This window comes from Adiantum capillus-veneris, chromosome 29 (genome assembly GCF_014529385.1).
Source record: "Adiantum capillus-veneris isolate H3 chromosome 29, ASM1452938v2, whole genome shotgun sequence".
Classification (NCBI taxonomy): Eukaryota; Viridiplantae; Streptophyta; class Polypodiopsida; order Polypodiales; family Pteridaceae; genus Adiantum; species Adiantum capillus-veneris.
The window spans coordinates 40,749,147-40,765,267 of record NC_140959.1 but is presented as its reverse complement, the minus strand read 5'-3'; the positions used below and the strand labels follow the sequence as shown (position 1 = coordinate 40,765,267).

Below are 16,121 nucleotides of genomic sequence, written 5' to 3'. Positions count from 1 at the left end.
GCTCTCGAGGTTGCAAAGTTTCTACCTGTTGGTCGAGCGTTCTCGTGTAGTAGGCACAGGCAACACAGTGCCTTTTGTTCTGAGCATTTCCCTCCTTTCTCTCCTTGCCACGAAAGAGACAGTGACCAAAGCTCAGCAACACCAAGTGCATCTCGGACCCCCACTCGGTTCTCTAGAGGTCTGCCTCCCGGAACAGCCCTTCCACAAGAAATTCAAAGCAGCAGAGATGTAAGTGAGCTTACATTTCCAAGAAAGGCAGGTCTTGCTAACCAGGCGAGGAGCCTCAGTATGTCTTCAGCCTATAAAAGGCAGAGCAGACATAACAGCTCTGCCAGTCTGGGGGAGGGTACTTCAGAGTTCAAAGGTTCAAAGGTTCTCTGGATGGAGAGACATGTCAATGCATTGAAGCAGGATTGGACCTTTATGGTGACTTGATTGAGGTGAGCTCAGAATATCTGAAGCAGAAGGATCGAGGGCATGAAGAAGTAATTTTGAGTTTGCTTAAGGCGTTGCAAACAGGGCAGTGTTTTACTCCACTTTTGAGGCATGTAAGGTCATGGTTGGGCCTAGCACCTACTTCAAGAACTGTACGGAGGCAGTACCTAGTGGTTTTCTTTCACAGTTTTTTCAGTATTCCTCTCACCGAGACGGTGAGCGGTCTTGTGGCGGGCAACCTGTAGCAGGGCTACAGTTGTCACTTCACAGGACAGACAGTCGGACAGTTGGTTACACTTGGTCTGGTTCACACTGGACGGACCCTCTGGGCTGGGAGTGACACGTGGCAGTGGCAGGGTACCGACGGTGGTCTAGTGGACATCGTGGCCAGGTCACCACATGGTTGACATTTATGAGCCGTTAGTGGCCCTTTATGGTGTTACATATGAGTGGTAGTGGTTGGTCATTGGTATCATCTTCTTCACCTTTGGTCCAGCATCGTGCGGGAGAGCAGTGAGTCTATGCACAGAGCACTACTTCACCATCCCTGCACATCTGAGCCTCGACACCCCCATTTGTACCTGTGAGTCCTGGGCTGGAGCTGAGTGTGCTGCCACGCCAGAGTCTGTACATGGTTCTTTGAGATAGTCGAGTCCACATGTTCTGGTCCAATGTTGTGTCTCTGTTGTTCTGTTGTTATCCATTGTTCCTGTGTTTCATTCAGTTTGAGTGAGTTTCCATTGGTTGAGTGAGATTGTCACGCACATTGCACTGAGGGGCACCCACACTGTAGAGAGCACGACACATTATCTGCGCTACACACATCTTCGTATGACCTGTCAGGTGGAGTAGATTGTTCTAATTCAGGGTTGGTTTCCATTAACAAAGAACTATGCTACACTACGGGATCCATGCCTCCTTAAGGTGAATGGATTGCATTGGGGAGCCACGAGTATGTATCCACATTGCGTCATTTCCTCAATCATGCAATGCTTTAGTGTGTCAGCCATGGTCTCTAGGCCCGAGTGAGGACACTTGTGGGCTCCTCAACCAACCGCAGCTTATCGTAAGGGGCAACCACATGGGCACAAGGTGCCCGCTGAGGGATGGTGCTAATTGCTATCACATTGATCTTGGGAAAGGTAAATTGATTTTGGCTTTGACTTGGGTTATAGGACGTTGATGCGCGAAGTTTGGGACTATCCTTACTCTAGTGATCCTTAGCCTTAGGGCAATGACAGCATGGAGGGGACCCTTTTGGCAAGGGGGATTTGCTTTGGTTATGTCCATATTCCATGCATCCGTAGCACAAAATGGGGCAATTGGATGGGTGAGTCCAAGGGCGAGGTGGTCCTTGCTGCTAGTGCATGGAAGCGGAGGTGTAGGTGTATTCCACGCATCCGTAGCACAAAATGGGGCGATTGGATGGGCGAGTCCAAGGGCGACGTGGTCCTTGCTCCTGGTGCATGGAAGCGGAGGTGTAGGTATAGAACCTTTAAGGGGCTAAGGGAGCATTCACATGATAAAAGCTCTCAAATGGAAAAGTGCTCTGCATACCTTGCATAGGAGGGTTTGTCAGCAAAGGAGGCATGTGGTTTGGATGGCCATATGGGGAAACCATGTTGGATGCAGGTGCTAATCCTTGTTCAAGAGCAGAACCAAGACTTTGATTTATTTGCCGCAATCCCTTTCGGTAGTAGCAATCCTTGTCCTCATGTCCAGACTTCTCACAGAAGTGGCAATAAACCCGAAGGGGGCATTCATGTGGAGGGTGCCATGGAGAGCGACATGAGCTACACCAGACCATAGCCTTAGTCTCCTGCTGAGACTTGAGCTATTCTAGCTCGCGCTTGATCTGGTCCAAAGCCTCGTGATGTGGAGGCTCTCCTGTCTAAGAGAGAAGGATATCTCCTCCTAGAGAGCTCGTTGTAGCTTTAGAGCTTCGAATACCCTACGTAAAGAGGTCAAGGGGTCAAATGGAATTTCCAAGGTAAAGAGGCAGTCTCTACCTGAGGAGAGTCGTTGAGGAAAGTGGCTTCCAGTCTGAGACTCTCTCGGAGTTTTCGTTGAGGAGACTTAGGTAGAGCTTTCTCTACCCACTTCTTAACCATAAATTCGCCTGGCTGGTGGGGAAGCTTGGCGACTAGAGGCTTTGTTCTGGTCATGAGTTCTGCAAAAGTCTCATTTGGCTGGAGCATCAGGTTGGCCAACTCATCCAGAACCTTCTCTTGGAAGTCCCCTGGTCTGAAAGCTTCACAAATCTACTTTCATAAGGTGGCCAAAGTCATAAAGTGGTTTTCTACAAATTACTGTACCATTTATGTGCCAAGCCATCCAAGGTTGATGGGAAAAGTACTACGTAGGCGTTCTCTCTGTTGAGGCCACGACCCTTGCAGAGGGATACAAATCTCCTACCATGGTCATCTGCATCCTCTCAGGAGAGACCTTTCAAAGTCGGGAATTTGATGTTCACCTTAGCCAGAACGCTTGTCATCTCCTCCTTGGCTATCTGCTCCTGAGTCTGTTGCTCAAGAAGTTGTTGTAATGCAGTGCGTGAGGACTGTACTCGGGAAGGTGACCTTGAGGGTGAAGAACTAATTGAGGGAGTGAGGTAGCTGCGTAGGAGGGTAGGGGTAACGGGGCTGGTGGACTTCTACTAGGTACAAAGGGTTGGCGCTTCCAATGGTAGTACTTTAGAGGGCTCACTACTAGACTTTGTCGATCTTTGGATTGCCTGGTATGTGTCATGCAGTAATCAGAAGCCCACCTAAGCTTTGGGCACGAAGACCGTTAACTTACTGAACATTGGTCCAAACTTCACTAGACCAAGGCGAGAGACTAGAACACTTGGCTAGACCTGGATGAGAGACAATTAGACCAGGAAGAGTGACTAGACCACGACGAGAGACTAGACCAACTGGTTGAGAACTAAGCTGGACTAGACCAGCTGGTCGAGGACTAAGCTGGACTAGACCAAGCTGGTCGAGGGGAAGCTGGACCAGAGCATTCGAGACTAGCAGACCCACATAGGCAAAAGCTTAGGGGAAGCTAGACCAAAGGAATCGAGACTAGCAAATCAACACAAGCAAAAGCTTAAACCAGCTAGATCCTCGGCCTATAGGCTCAACGGAGTGAGACTTCAGGCCCACGGGGCGTGCCAAAAATAAGAGCGCCTGCAATGGAGATAATGTGTAGTGCTCTCTACACTGGGTGCTCCTCAGTGCAATGTGCGTGAAATCTCACTTCAATAGCATGAAAACACTGTTGACATAACAGAGCAAACACAACGGCTCAACAATAGAACCTGAACAGCATGGGACTCGACTAACTCAAATGACCCAATACAGACTCTAGCATGGTAGCACCCTTAGCTCCAAGCCCAGAACTCACGAGTACAATGGGGGTGTCGAGGCTCAAATGTGCGTAGGGGTGGTGCAGAAGTGTTGTGCATGAACTCCAGACTCGAGACACTAAACTCTACCATACAAAGTAGATGATGAAGATGATGATAGACTGTTCGACGACTAGAACCAACCACACATATGTATCTCCTAAAGAGTCACCAGCAGCTAGCAAATATCCCAATCCAGCTAAGCCTATCTCCAAACTGCGGTGGTGGTGATCAAGCCACGGTGTCCACTAGGGCCACTATCCGTATCACTTGCCACATGTCACTACCCAGGCGAGAGTCGGTTCATTGTGAACTCCAACCCAACTACAACCAACTGCCTATCCTGTGCCAATGACATTGAAGCCCTGATATAGGTTGTCCTCCACAAGTCCACTCACCGTCCTAGTGAGAGAAAACACTGAAACTAGAGAAAACATTGAAACTAGTAGAGACCACTGAAACTAGCAGAGAATATTGAAACTAGCAGGAAAAATGCAATTAACCCAACTGGAGCTCTGTGGAGAAGAAATGATAAAATGTATGTATTTGCTGAATATGAGGAAAAAGTAGGAAACCTACCACAGTGACATAGGCTGACAGAGAGCAAAAACCGAAGAAGGCCCCTAGAATTTAGCCAATTTCTTCCAAGCGACGCTCCAACTGTCCTGAAATTTTTAATTTTTTGTCCTTAGAAAATACACTAAAGCCAATTTTCATTGAACATTGCGGGGTAGGGATGAGAGTAAGTGGTAAGGGTGAGGGGTTGAATAGAGGGTAGGTAGGGATGAGGGGGAAGGGAGGGGGTAGGTAGGGCGAGGGGGGGGTGAGTAGGGGCGGGGGGGAGGGAGGGTGAACATTGCGGGGTAGGAATAGAGGGTGGGTAGGGATGAGGGGGAAGGGAGGGGGTAGGTAGGGCGAGGGGGAGTGAGTAGGGGCGAGGAAGGAGGGAAGGTGGGTAGGGGCGAGGGGGTGTGGGTAGGGGCGAGGAGAGAGGGACGGGGTGGGTAGGGGCGAGTAGGGTGTGGGTAGGGGCGAGGGGGAGTGGATAGAGGCGAGGAGGGAGAGAGGGGGTGGGTAGGGGCGAGGAGGGGTGAGTAGGGGCGAGGAGAGGGGGAGGAAGCTACTAGCTGAGGTGGCACACTTCTACTGGATATCGTGGCTTCCTAGATTGAGTTACATTAGAAACGTCGGAAGAGAATGTATCATCAAGCAGAGATTGAATAAAGACCCCATAACAAGGTATAGACTTGTAGTTTCCAACCACTCCAACAGATCTTCATTTGACCTCTGAGGTGGAGTAGGTTGTTCTAATTCAAGGTTGGTTTCCATTGACAAAGAACTATGATGCACTACGTGATCCATGCCTCCTTCAAGGTGAATGGGTTGCATTGGGGAGCCAGGAGTATGTATCCACATTACGTCATTTCCCCAATAATGTAGTGCTTTTGTGTGTCGTAGGCCTGGTCTAAGGATGAGCAAAGGAAATCCTCCCTCAACCCGGGGAAGACGAACCACAACAAAATCCAAGCTAAAGAAGTCTTGTACCTACAGAGGCACCTTGTCCACTATGCCCAACAGGCAGACTGTCCTCTAGTCGGCCAACATCATTGTGAAGGGAGCACGTCGTGTAGGCTGTAGACGTTAAGCCAACATATTGAACTCAAGCATCAGATTGATGCCAGATCACCATCCACTATCACTCTTAAGAATTGCCAACCCAAGACCGACAAGGTAAGACGAGGGCTTCTATAATCAGTGAATGGAGCAGCGGGATGGGATATCATATAGGACTCTGATGGTTGCACTGAGAGGTGCCCGCCACTAGGACCTGCTCCGGGGTAAAGTGAATGAATAACTGCAAGGGTGTCACTTCGAAAACTCGCATCTAGCCGCAACGTCATAGAGCGACACTTGCTGGCAGGTGTTCTTCAAGATTGTCTCTACTGTAAGCTTTTCTTTTGCTACTAGTTGTTTCTCTGGTACCTTGACTTGTTGTAGATTGGCTACTGCTTCCAAGAAAGCTTCATCAATATCGAAGAGCATAGATGAGGAGCTTTGCTTTGCACTAGGGATGGCTTGTCGACAGCTGGAAGTGAGGTATCCATTGGTGGGATAGTGGGTGTAATAGTGGAACTAGTTGGAATGCTGAGACCGGGAGCTAGGGCAACCCCATGGGCAGAAGGTGGCCATTGAGGGATGTTGCTAACTGCTATCAGATTGATCTTGGGAAAGGTAAATTGATTTTGGCTTTTACTTGGGTTCGAAGACGTTGATGCGCGAAGTTTGGAACAATCCTTACTGTAGTGATCCATAGCTTCAGGTCAATGACGACAGGGAGGGGACCCTTCTGGCAAGGGGCATTTGCTTTGGTAATGTCCATATTCCCCGAATTCATAGCACAAAATGGGGTGATTGGATGGGTGAGTCCAAGGGCGAGGTGGTCCTTGCTCCTGGTGCATGGAAGTGGAGGTGGAGGTGGAGGTGTAGAAGCTTTGAGGGGCTAAGGGAGCATTCGCATGATAAAAGCTCTCAAATGGAAAAGTGTTATGCATACCTTGCATAGGAGGGTTTGTCAGCAAAGCAGGCATGTGGTTTGGATGGCCATATGGGGAAACCGTGTTGGATGCAGGTGCTAAACCTTGTTAAAGAGCAGGACCAAGACTTTGCTTTATTTGTTGCAATCCCTTTAAGTAGTAGCAATCATGTCCAGACTTCTCACAGAAGTGGCAATAAACCCGAAAGGGGCATTCATGTGGAGGGTGCGGGGGTGCCTTAGAGAGCGGCATGACCTACACCAGACCATAGCCTTAGTCTTCTACTGAGACCTGAGCTCTTCTAGCTCACGCTTGATCTGGTCCAAAGCCTCGTGATGTGGAAGCTTCTCCCGTCTAAGAGAGAAGTATATCTCCTCCTAAAGAGCTCGTTGTAATTTTCGAGCTTCGAATTAAAGGGGTCAAATGGACTTTCCAAGAGTACAAAGGCAGTCTCTAGCTGAGGAGAGTCATTGAACAGCTTCGTTGCCCCATCTATCCTAGTAGCAACCGCAACAAACTCCTCCAGAGTGGCTACCGATCTGAGACTCTCTCGGAGTTTTTGTTGAGAAGACTTAGGTATAGCTTTCTCTACCCACTTCTTAACCATAAATTCGCCTGGTTGCTGGGGAAGCTTGGCGACCAGAGGCTTTGTTCTGGTCATGAGTTCTACAAAAGTCTCATTTGGCTGGAGCATCAGGTTCGCCAACTCATCCAGAACCTTCTCTGGGAAGTCCCCTGGTTTGAAAGCTTCACAAAACTGCTTTCGCAAGGTGACCAATGTCGTAAAGTGGTTTTCTAAAAACTGATTGTACCATTTATCTGCTAAGCCATCCAAGGTTGATGGGAAGAGTACTAAGTAGGTGTTCTCTCTGTTGAGGCCACGACCCTTGCAGAGGGATACAAATCTCCTAGCATGGTCGTTTACATCCTCTCAGGAGAGACCTTTCAAAGTCGGGAATTTGATGTTCACCTTAGCCAGAACGCTCGTCATCTCCTCCTTGGCTATCTGCTTCTAAGCCTGTTGCTCAAGAGGTTGTTGTAATGCAGTGCGTGATGGGAAGGTGACCTCGAAGGTGAAGAACTGGTTGAGGAAGTGGAGGTAGCTGCGTAGGAGGGAGGGGTGACGGGGCTAGTCGACTTCTAGTAGATACAAAGGGTTGGCGCTTCCGATGTTAGCACTTCAGAGGGCTCAGTAGTAGACTTTGTCAATCTTTGGATTGCCTGGTATGTGTCATGCAGTAATCAGAAGCCCACCTAAGCTTGGGCACAAAGACCTTTAACTTACTGAACACTGGTCCAGACTTCACTAGACCAAGGCGAGTGACTAGAACACTTGGCTAGAGCTGGACGAGAGAGAACTAGATCAGGGCGAGAGACTAGACCAGCTGGTCGAGGACTAAGCTGGATTAGACCAAGCTGGTCGAGGGAAAGTTGGACCAGTGCAGTCGAGACTAGCAGACCAACACAGGCGAAAGCTTAGGGGAAGCTGGACCAGAGCATTCGAGACTAGCAGTCCAACACAGGCGAAAGCTTAAACCAGCTAGCTCCTCGACCTATAGGCTCAACGGACTGAGACTTCAGTTGAGGTCCCATCGGGCGTGCCAAAAAATGGGAGCACCTGCAGCAGAGATAATGTGTCGTGCGCTCTACAGTGGGTGCTCCTCAGTGCAATGTGCGTGAAATCTCACTTCAACAGCATTAAAAAAACATTGTAGACAACGAATAACAGAGCAAACACAGAGACTTAACAGTAGAACCTGAACAGCATGGGACTCGACTAACTCAAATGAACCAGTACAGACTCTAGCATGGCAGGACACTCAGCAAGCCCAGAACTCACGGGTACAATGGGGGTGTCGAGGCTCAAATGTGTGCAGGGGTGGTGCAGACATGCTGTGCATGAGCTCCAGACTCAAGACGCAAAACTCGACCATACAAAGTAGATGATGATGATAGACTGTTCGACGACTAGAACCAACCACACATATGTATCTCCTAAAGAGTCACCAACGGCTAGCAAATATCCCAATCGAGCTAAGCCTATCAAACTGCGGTGGTGGTGATCTAGCCACGGTGTCCACTAGGACCACCATCCGTATCACTTGCCACATGTCACTGCCCAGGCAAGAGTCCGTCCAGTGTGAACTCCAGCCCAACTGCAACTAACTGCCTGTCCTGTGCCAGTGACACTGTATCCTGCTACAAATCGTATCTTCACACTGATTACACAGCTTGCCACTCGGCTGCTACGGATAGCTCTGTTCACACCCCACCAGCTATACCCATTGTGACTGTGCCCTACAACATATGTACGATGATGACCCAAGGTAACTGTTTAGACACAGAAAGTGCTTTAGCAAATCACACAACACCAGGCTAGTCAATAGATACCTTCCATCTGACCCGCTCATGTAACTGTAGGACAGACCTCATATTCTCTTCAACATCCACTTCTGTAAAAAATACCCTGCTTGCTCCCCTGTTTTGTAGTAACTTGAAAATTATATGGCCATCTTGACTGCTACCCGTTGAATCAGCTTACAACGGTCATACTTTACCCCTTAGCTTCAAAGGCCTGAAGAGGCATCCAAATTCTTACCCCCTCATCTGCTCACACCCTTGATTCTAAACAAATCAGCACATTTATTTCACAGGAAAGTATGTGGACCTTAAAACTTTCAATTTGAGTGTAATCCTCTTCTAGCTGAGAGAAATTGTAAACAACAGGTTAATACATGTCTGGCGGGGTGCAATACCTTGCAACCTTCACTTCTTCATAAGCTCCGCAGGCACGACAGTACCATCATCAGACCAATGACCTTGTTTTCCGAGTTCTCCCAAATCAAATGGAAGCATTGGCAAATACAGTGACCAGTCAAGATAGTTTATTTGATCGAGTGATGGAAGACCCCTTTGTTTTGGTTAAGCGTTATGCAGATACTGTTTTATTTCCTGTGCAGTATGCCCCTGTTCTAGCAAGAACAGACACATCATTCTCAAATCTCGTAACATCACGCAAAAAGCTTTATATGGCTCTTTTCCTTGGCTATCACATTGTAAACTAGGACTTCTTCCACACAATTGATTGCTTGCTTGTACAAGGAATCAAACTTGATCTCTGGTGAAATACCCAGAATTTTAATAGTAAAGACCTCTTTCTAGAAGAAAATGTTAGCTCTTGTCACCCAAAAAGCCTGGGCATTACAGTATTTAAGAAAAAAGAAAAGAATGATTCATCTTACAAGGCCGAAAAAGATAAATGCAGCGTAGAAATAGCCAATATGTCCAGGTTCCCCTCTTTGCATTGACTGGAAAAAGAAAATATCAGAGTTAAAGCAAAATTGTAAGCTGTAATTACAAGGCATTTGAAACCATGTTAGTTGATGTTATCAATGCTCCTCGTGTTGCTATACAAAACACTTAGGAAAATAAGTCCTTTACACCATTCGACAGAAACCACCTAAGTATGGAGGATCCTTGTGCCTAGGTCAGTTCAATCCAACTCACCACCAATGACTGCCTTGACTTAATGTAATTATTTAATCTTCAAGGACTAGAAATTAGAACCTGAAGAAGTAAATTCAACATAACTGGTCCGACGAACTGTGAGGCATCATTACCTATCTGTAAAAACACCCCCCAAGACAAAAAAATATATAATCAAAAGCTTACAAACAGCTAGTGAAAAAGTTTCCTTACAAGGAAAGTTCAATAAGTCAAACTTCAAACAAAGACTTTGCAACTATGGTCATGAACAGTGTGTGTGCATGCATGTATGTACACAAAGGATGCAATATCAAATCCCTCTCTGCTGTTTTGAAAGACTCTTCCGGATATTTGGCCAACTAAATGCACTTTTACCAGAATACGACTACTTTCTTGCTTGGGTGAGATTCTGGGCCCTTTCAGCTGTTTATCATACACACAATCATCTTCACAAGCTTTCATCATGGCAGTAGTTATTCAGCTTTACCCTCCCATACGTTCATACTCAGCTCCTTCAGACTCTTCATGATTGTTTCCATTTGGGAGACATTTCATTCCCTGAGTCAAGACAAACATACATTGATTGCAAGTGAAAGGCTCTTTTCAGATTGTTAAAGCTGACCAGGAAATTCGACACCTTTGTTGGCATTTGCTACTATGTTATTTTCCTTGATTTCAGCAAGGACTTTCCTTAATCTTGCAAGTCAATCATTGCTTTTGAGTTGTTGCATTCTAAAACTTTATATACTAAACAGCACGCTCCTTGTAGTTTGTTATGTAACTCAATATCCTGCCATCTCATGATGTAATAGGCCCAGCCCTTGACCAATTTTGAGCCAAGCTACTCTAAGAAGCGTTCTTAGAACCCCACATTCTACACATGATGTCTTATCAAGCAATTTAAGACTTTGATATGTAGATGTACCTTAAAAATGCCACCAAACCAAAATCTGTTGCACACCATTAAAAACACAAGTACAAAATATCAGTTGCTGTAACGTAGGGGAATTCCAATCAGAGAAAGAAAGCAATAAAGCCAATCCAGAACATATGAAATGGAAAATAATCATCACACGGTCAAATTCAGCTTTCAAACCTTGCTCCGAGGCTTTGGTGTAAAGCTCGCAATAACGATGGTTTTTTTGTAGCACATTCTCTCTCCCAACACTTCTCAAAACTATGCACCACAAAAAAAATTCAGCCCAAACTTTCATCTTTAGTATAAAGAGCACAAGAAAACTCAAGTAACACTTGAAGTGTACAAACGTTTCGTAAAGTTCCTCTGTCTGATCCCATTTATCAAGTTGCCAAATGTCTGCTTCCACAACAGGTTTTTCAAACCCATGCTTCATGAGTGGAGTCATCCAAGTGAAGAACAATCCTGCATCACAAGGGAACAGGCATCATGACTCTCAAAGTCCTTCTTACTTACCAGCCTACAAACTTGCAAATACAAGCAGAAGGATGCACATGCTGGAACACACTCCCATTTGTCAAGGAAATGATGTGAAAGCGTAGGAACATAATGACAACCTTAATCATGAGGAATTCGCCCTAAATGAGAGAAACATGGTGGACATAATGTGGAGAAATGAAGAGTAAGCAAAGAAGAAAAATGAGTATTATTGCATTATCATAATCATGGCTACAAAGTGGGTGTTGAGCACCTTAGAGTGCATTAGCTAAAGCACTCGAATCACCTTCTGATCTTCAAAATGTAACCCAGATCTTGTCCAACTCCATGCCAAAAAACAACAACACTCCTCAGTCGTCTACCGACAAAAACGCAACAAACACTGATCAGCACCCTCTTGATGCAAAAACGCTGATCCCGATGATGTTCCCCTGACAAAAACAAAGCCACAAGTTGACCTGCAACCTTGAACAGCCACTCTTCGTGCTTCAAATCCACTATGCGTCATCAAGCCTAGGCTCTGAAACCATGTCAAAGTGCAGCGGAAGGTGTGGTGACAAGGGAACACGCGAGAGAGAGAAAATGAAATGATATTTTAACGTCTTCAAAAGGCCAAAATGACCTATGAGACCATCAGATACAAAGTGGTGAATCTAACACGCGAGAGAGAGAGAGAGAGAGAGAGAGAGAGAGAGAGAGAGAGAGAGAGAGAGAGAGAGAGAGAGAGATGAAATGAAATGAAATGATATATTAACGTCTACAAAAAGCCAAAATGACCTATGAGACCAAACTGATTACAATGGTGAGTTTTGTACCAAGTCTGGGTACAAACAAAGAAAACTACAAACTAGAAACTGAGATAGGAGTGCTACCCACTCCTATGGGTGGCTGGTAAGCTGAGCAATGGTATAATGCCACAAAGGTACAAAGTGGGGATAAATGTCACCATGATACAATATAGCAGTAGCATGAAGCCTATCCTGATCGACACTCTGGGTGTCGTGCTAGAATCCTGTGGATCCTCTGCCGCAATCTTCATCGGTGCTACGTGGCTCCCCTCCTCAGTCGTGGTCGTCTCGATCTCCCTAACTCTATAGCTCGGTCAATGAGAGTACCGCTGGTGTGTGTATGGGTGGGAACCGAGCTCTGTGGTGGTGGTGTCCCCTCTGCCTCTATGGTACTCGGACTGAAGAAATCTGAGATGCGTCTCTGGGACTGTCTCTGTCTATGCCCTCTCAATAGAGTCTCTATGTCTCTGTATCTCAAGTAGAAATAATCCGAGACATCTCTGATCCTGATATCTCATGACTCTATCTAACGAGTCAAAACCATCTCTGAATAAACAGTGAAAGCGTCCACGTATCTCATAGTAGACTGTGCAGTGACATATGTAGTGAAACTCAATCTCTCGCTTTGCATGGCATAACCGACATATCCTATTGTCTAATGGTATGCCTCTGAATCTACCTGTTTCAATCCCAAGCTGGTGTGAAGATGTGCGAATCTGGCCTATGGCACATCGTAACCCATGAGATAGATGTGTGTCCATGTAGCTGGGCCGTGTGACAAATCCGTCTGTCGTGAGTTGGAGAAGATGCTCTCTATAGAAAGCCCCCTTAGTACCCACTCCCGTGATAGCTCTATCCATGTCCTCCTGGTATCAAGCTGGACAAGATCCTGCCGAATGAGTCTAGTAATCTCCATCCGTGTAAGAGCCAAAGATGGTGCATCAGGAGAATACTAGAGAGAGAGAGAGAGAGAGAGAGAGAGAGAGAGAGAGAGATGAAATTGTACCAGGCTACAATGTCACTTTCACAGGACACACAGTTAGTACAGTTGGTCTGGCCTAGTTGACATTGGACAGACTCTCTGAGCTGGGCAGTGACATGTGGCAGGGATACGGACGGTCTAGTGAACATCGTGGCCAGGTCACCACCACCACTCAGTTTGGGGATAGACTTAGATGGATGACATTTATGAGCCGTTGGTGGCTCTTTATGATTGTACATGTGAGTAGTAGCTGTTGGGTCAGGATTATCATCTTCTTCATATATGGTCCAATGTCGTGGTCTAGAGTAGCGAGTCTATACACACAGCACGTCTACACCATCCCTGCACATCAGAGCCTCAACACCCCCATTGTACCCGTGAGTCCTGGGCTGGAGCTGAGTGTGCCGCCACGCCAGGGCCTGTATCGGTCCTTTGAGATAGTCAAGTCCATATGTTCTGGTCTGCTGCTGTGTCTCTGTGTTGATCAGCTGTTATATATTGTTTCCTTTGTTTTCATTCTGTTTTGAGTGAGATGTCACGCACATTGCACTGAGGAGCACCCACTGTAGAGAGCACGACACACTATCCGAGCTACAGGTGCTCTCATTTTTCGCACGCCCGGTGGGACCTCAACTGAAGTCTCACTCTCTGTTGAGGTGCAAATCAAGGAGCTAGCTGGGTTTTACCTAGCCTCGCCTGCTTTGCCTTTTCAGCTTGCTGGTCTGGTCCAGTTTCACCCTAGACAGCTTACTCTAGCTGACCTAGTCGTTGTTGGTCTGGTCTCTCTCGCCCTGGTCCAACCAAACTAAGCTCTCGTTCGTCCCTAGTCCAACCAGGTGGTCTAGCCACTTGCCTGGTCTAGTAGAGTCTAGACCTGTGTTCAGCCAGTTAAGGGTCTTCTTGCCCAAAGCTTGGTTGGGGTTGTGGTCACTGCATGACACATACAAGGCGGTCATTAGAGCATCAAAGTGCACTACTGAGTCCTCTGAAGTACTACAACAAAAGACGTGAACCCTTGGTACCTAGTAGAAGTCCATCACCCATTTGTCCATCCGGTTCTACATCTTCCAGGTCACCTTCCCCAGTAAAGCTCTCTCCCATTTTGTTACAGCAAGCTATTGAGCAAGAGGCCATGGAGGTGTTGACCAATGTTTTGGCCAAGGTAAACATCAAGTTTCCTACTTTCAAGGGACTCTCCTCAGAAGATGCAGACGACCATGCAAGGAGGTTTGTACCTCTCTGTAGAGGTCGTGGTCTTCACAAGGAAGATGATTATTTGGTACTCTTTCCTTGGATGGCTTAGCAGACAAGTGGTACAATCAGTTTGCAGAGAACCACTTTGCAACTTGGGCCACTTTACGACAACAGTTTTGTGCAACATTCAGGCCTGGTGACTTCTAGGAAAAGGTTTTGGATGAGTTGGCCAACATGGAGCTCCAGCCAGAGGAAACTTTTGCAGAACTCATGACTAAAACCAAGTCTCTGGTCGCCAAGCTTCCTCAGCAACCAGGGGAATTTATGGTTAAGAAGTGGGTGGAGAAGGCTCTTCCCAAAACTTCCCAGCAAAAGCTCCGAGAGAGTCTCCGACATGACGCCACTCTGGAGGAGTTTGTCGCGGCTACTACTAGGATAGAGGGAGCTAGGAAGCTGTCCACCAACTCTCCTCAAGTAGAGACCCCCTCAATGTTTTTGGAAAGTCCTTCTGATCCTTTAACTTCTTTACGCAGGGAACTGGAAGCCCTAAAGTTACAGTGAGCTCTCCAAGAGGAGAGGTCCTTCTCTCTTAGACAGGAGAAGCCTCCACATCACGAGGCATTGGAACAGATCAAGCGCGAGCTAAAAGAGCTCAAGTCTCAGCAAGAGACTAAGGCTATGGTTTGGTGTAGCTCATGCCGCTCTCCAGGGCACCCTCCACACAAATGCCCCCCTTCGGGTTTACTGCAACTTCTGTGAAAAGTCTGGACATGAGGACAAGGACTACTACTACCTCAAGGGATTGTGACAAATACAGCAAAGTCTTGGTCCTACTCTTCAACAAGGGCCAGCACCTGCATCCAACATGGTTTCTCCGTGGCCATCCACACCACATGCCACATTTATTGACATCCCCTCCTATGCAAGGTATGCAAAGTACTTTTCCCTCTCAGAGCTTTTATCATGCCCATGCTCCCTCATCACCTCAAAGCTTCTATGCTTCCACCTCCAACTCCATGCACCAGGAGCAAGGACAACCTCGCCCTTCGATCGTCCTTGAATCGGCCCATTTTGTGCTACAAATGCGGGGAATATGGTCATTACCAAAGCAAATGCCCTCTGCCCAAAGGGTCCCCTCCGTGCCGTCATTGACCTAAAACGAAGGATCACTACAGTAAGGATTTCCCTAGACTTCGTGCATCCCAGGCTTCGAACTAAAGTCAAAGCCAGAATGAGTTTACCTTTCCCAAGGTCAATCTGATAGCAGTCAGCACCGTCCCTCAACGAAGCACTTTCACATCTAGAGAAGATCAAGGTACCAGAGAAACCATTGGTAGAAAAAGAAAAGCTTACAGCAGAGACAATCTTGAAGAACACCTTCCAACAAGTGTCCCTCTATGACATTGCGGCTGGATGCGAGTTTCAGAAGTGACACCCTTGCAGTTATTCAATCTCTTTACCCCGGAGCCCGTCCTAGTGGCGAGCACCTCCCAGTGCGACCATCAGAGTCCTATATGATATCCAATCCCGCTGCTCCCATCACTGATTATAGAAGCCCTCGCCGGACAGTGTCCATTTTGGGTCGGCAATTCTCAGGAGTGATAGTGGATGGTGGATCTGGCATCAACCTGATGCCCGAGTTCACTATGTTAGCTCTAGGTCTACAGCCTACTCACCCTGCTCCCTTCACAGTTACATTGGCCGACCAGTGGACAGTCTACCCAATGGGCATAGTGGACAATGTGCCTCTGCAGGTACAAGACTTTACTTTTAGCTTGGATTTTGTTGTGGTTCGTCTTCCCCAAGTTGAGGGCGAATTTCCCTTGCTCATTGGTAGACCATGGCTGCGACACACTAAAGCACTTCATGATTGGGGAAACGACGCCATGTGGATACA

The 16,121-nt window shown here is 47.1% G+C and overlaps 1 protein-coding gene across 8 annotated transcripts in view; it reads right to left on the bottom strand.

Moving 5' to 3' along the window:
• Window positions 1–16,121, bottom strand: part of LOC147419073 (ABC transporter C family member 2-like) — a 164,936-nt gene that overhangs the window by 72,466 nt on the left and 76,349 nt on the right. For 3 of the 8 annotated variants that reach the window (XR_015187176.1, XR_015187178.1, XM_086506163.1), the window contains 5 exons: window positions 11,113–11,227; window positions 10,943–11,023; window positions 10,772–10,796; window positions 9,928–9,984; window positions 9,603–9,668 (listed from right to left, as the gene is read on the bottom strand). Coding sequence is in view for 1 of the 8 variants with exons in the window: in XM_086506163.1 (XP_086362289.1) it covers window positions 9,603–9,668; window positions 9,928–9,984; window positions 10,772–10,796; window positions 10,943–11,023; window positions 11,113–11,227 (344 nt within the window). In the remaining 7 variants the exon portion in view is untranslated. Of the gene's footprint in view, window positions 1–4,405; window positions 4,426–8,751; window positions 8,905–9,116; window positions 9,277–9,602; window positions 9,669–9,927; window positions 9,985–10,771; window positions 10,797–10,942; window positions 11,024–11,112; window positions 11,228–16,121 lie in introns of those variants that run through there. The other 5 variants (XR_015187177.1, XR_015187179.1, XR_015187181.1 and 2 more) reach the window with 5 other exon arrangements.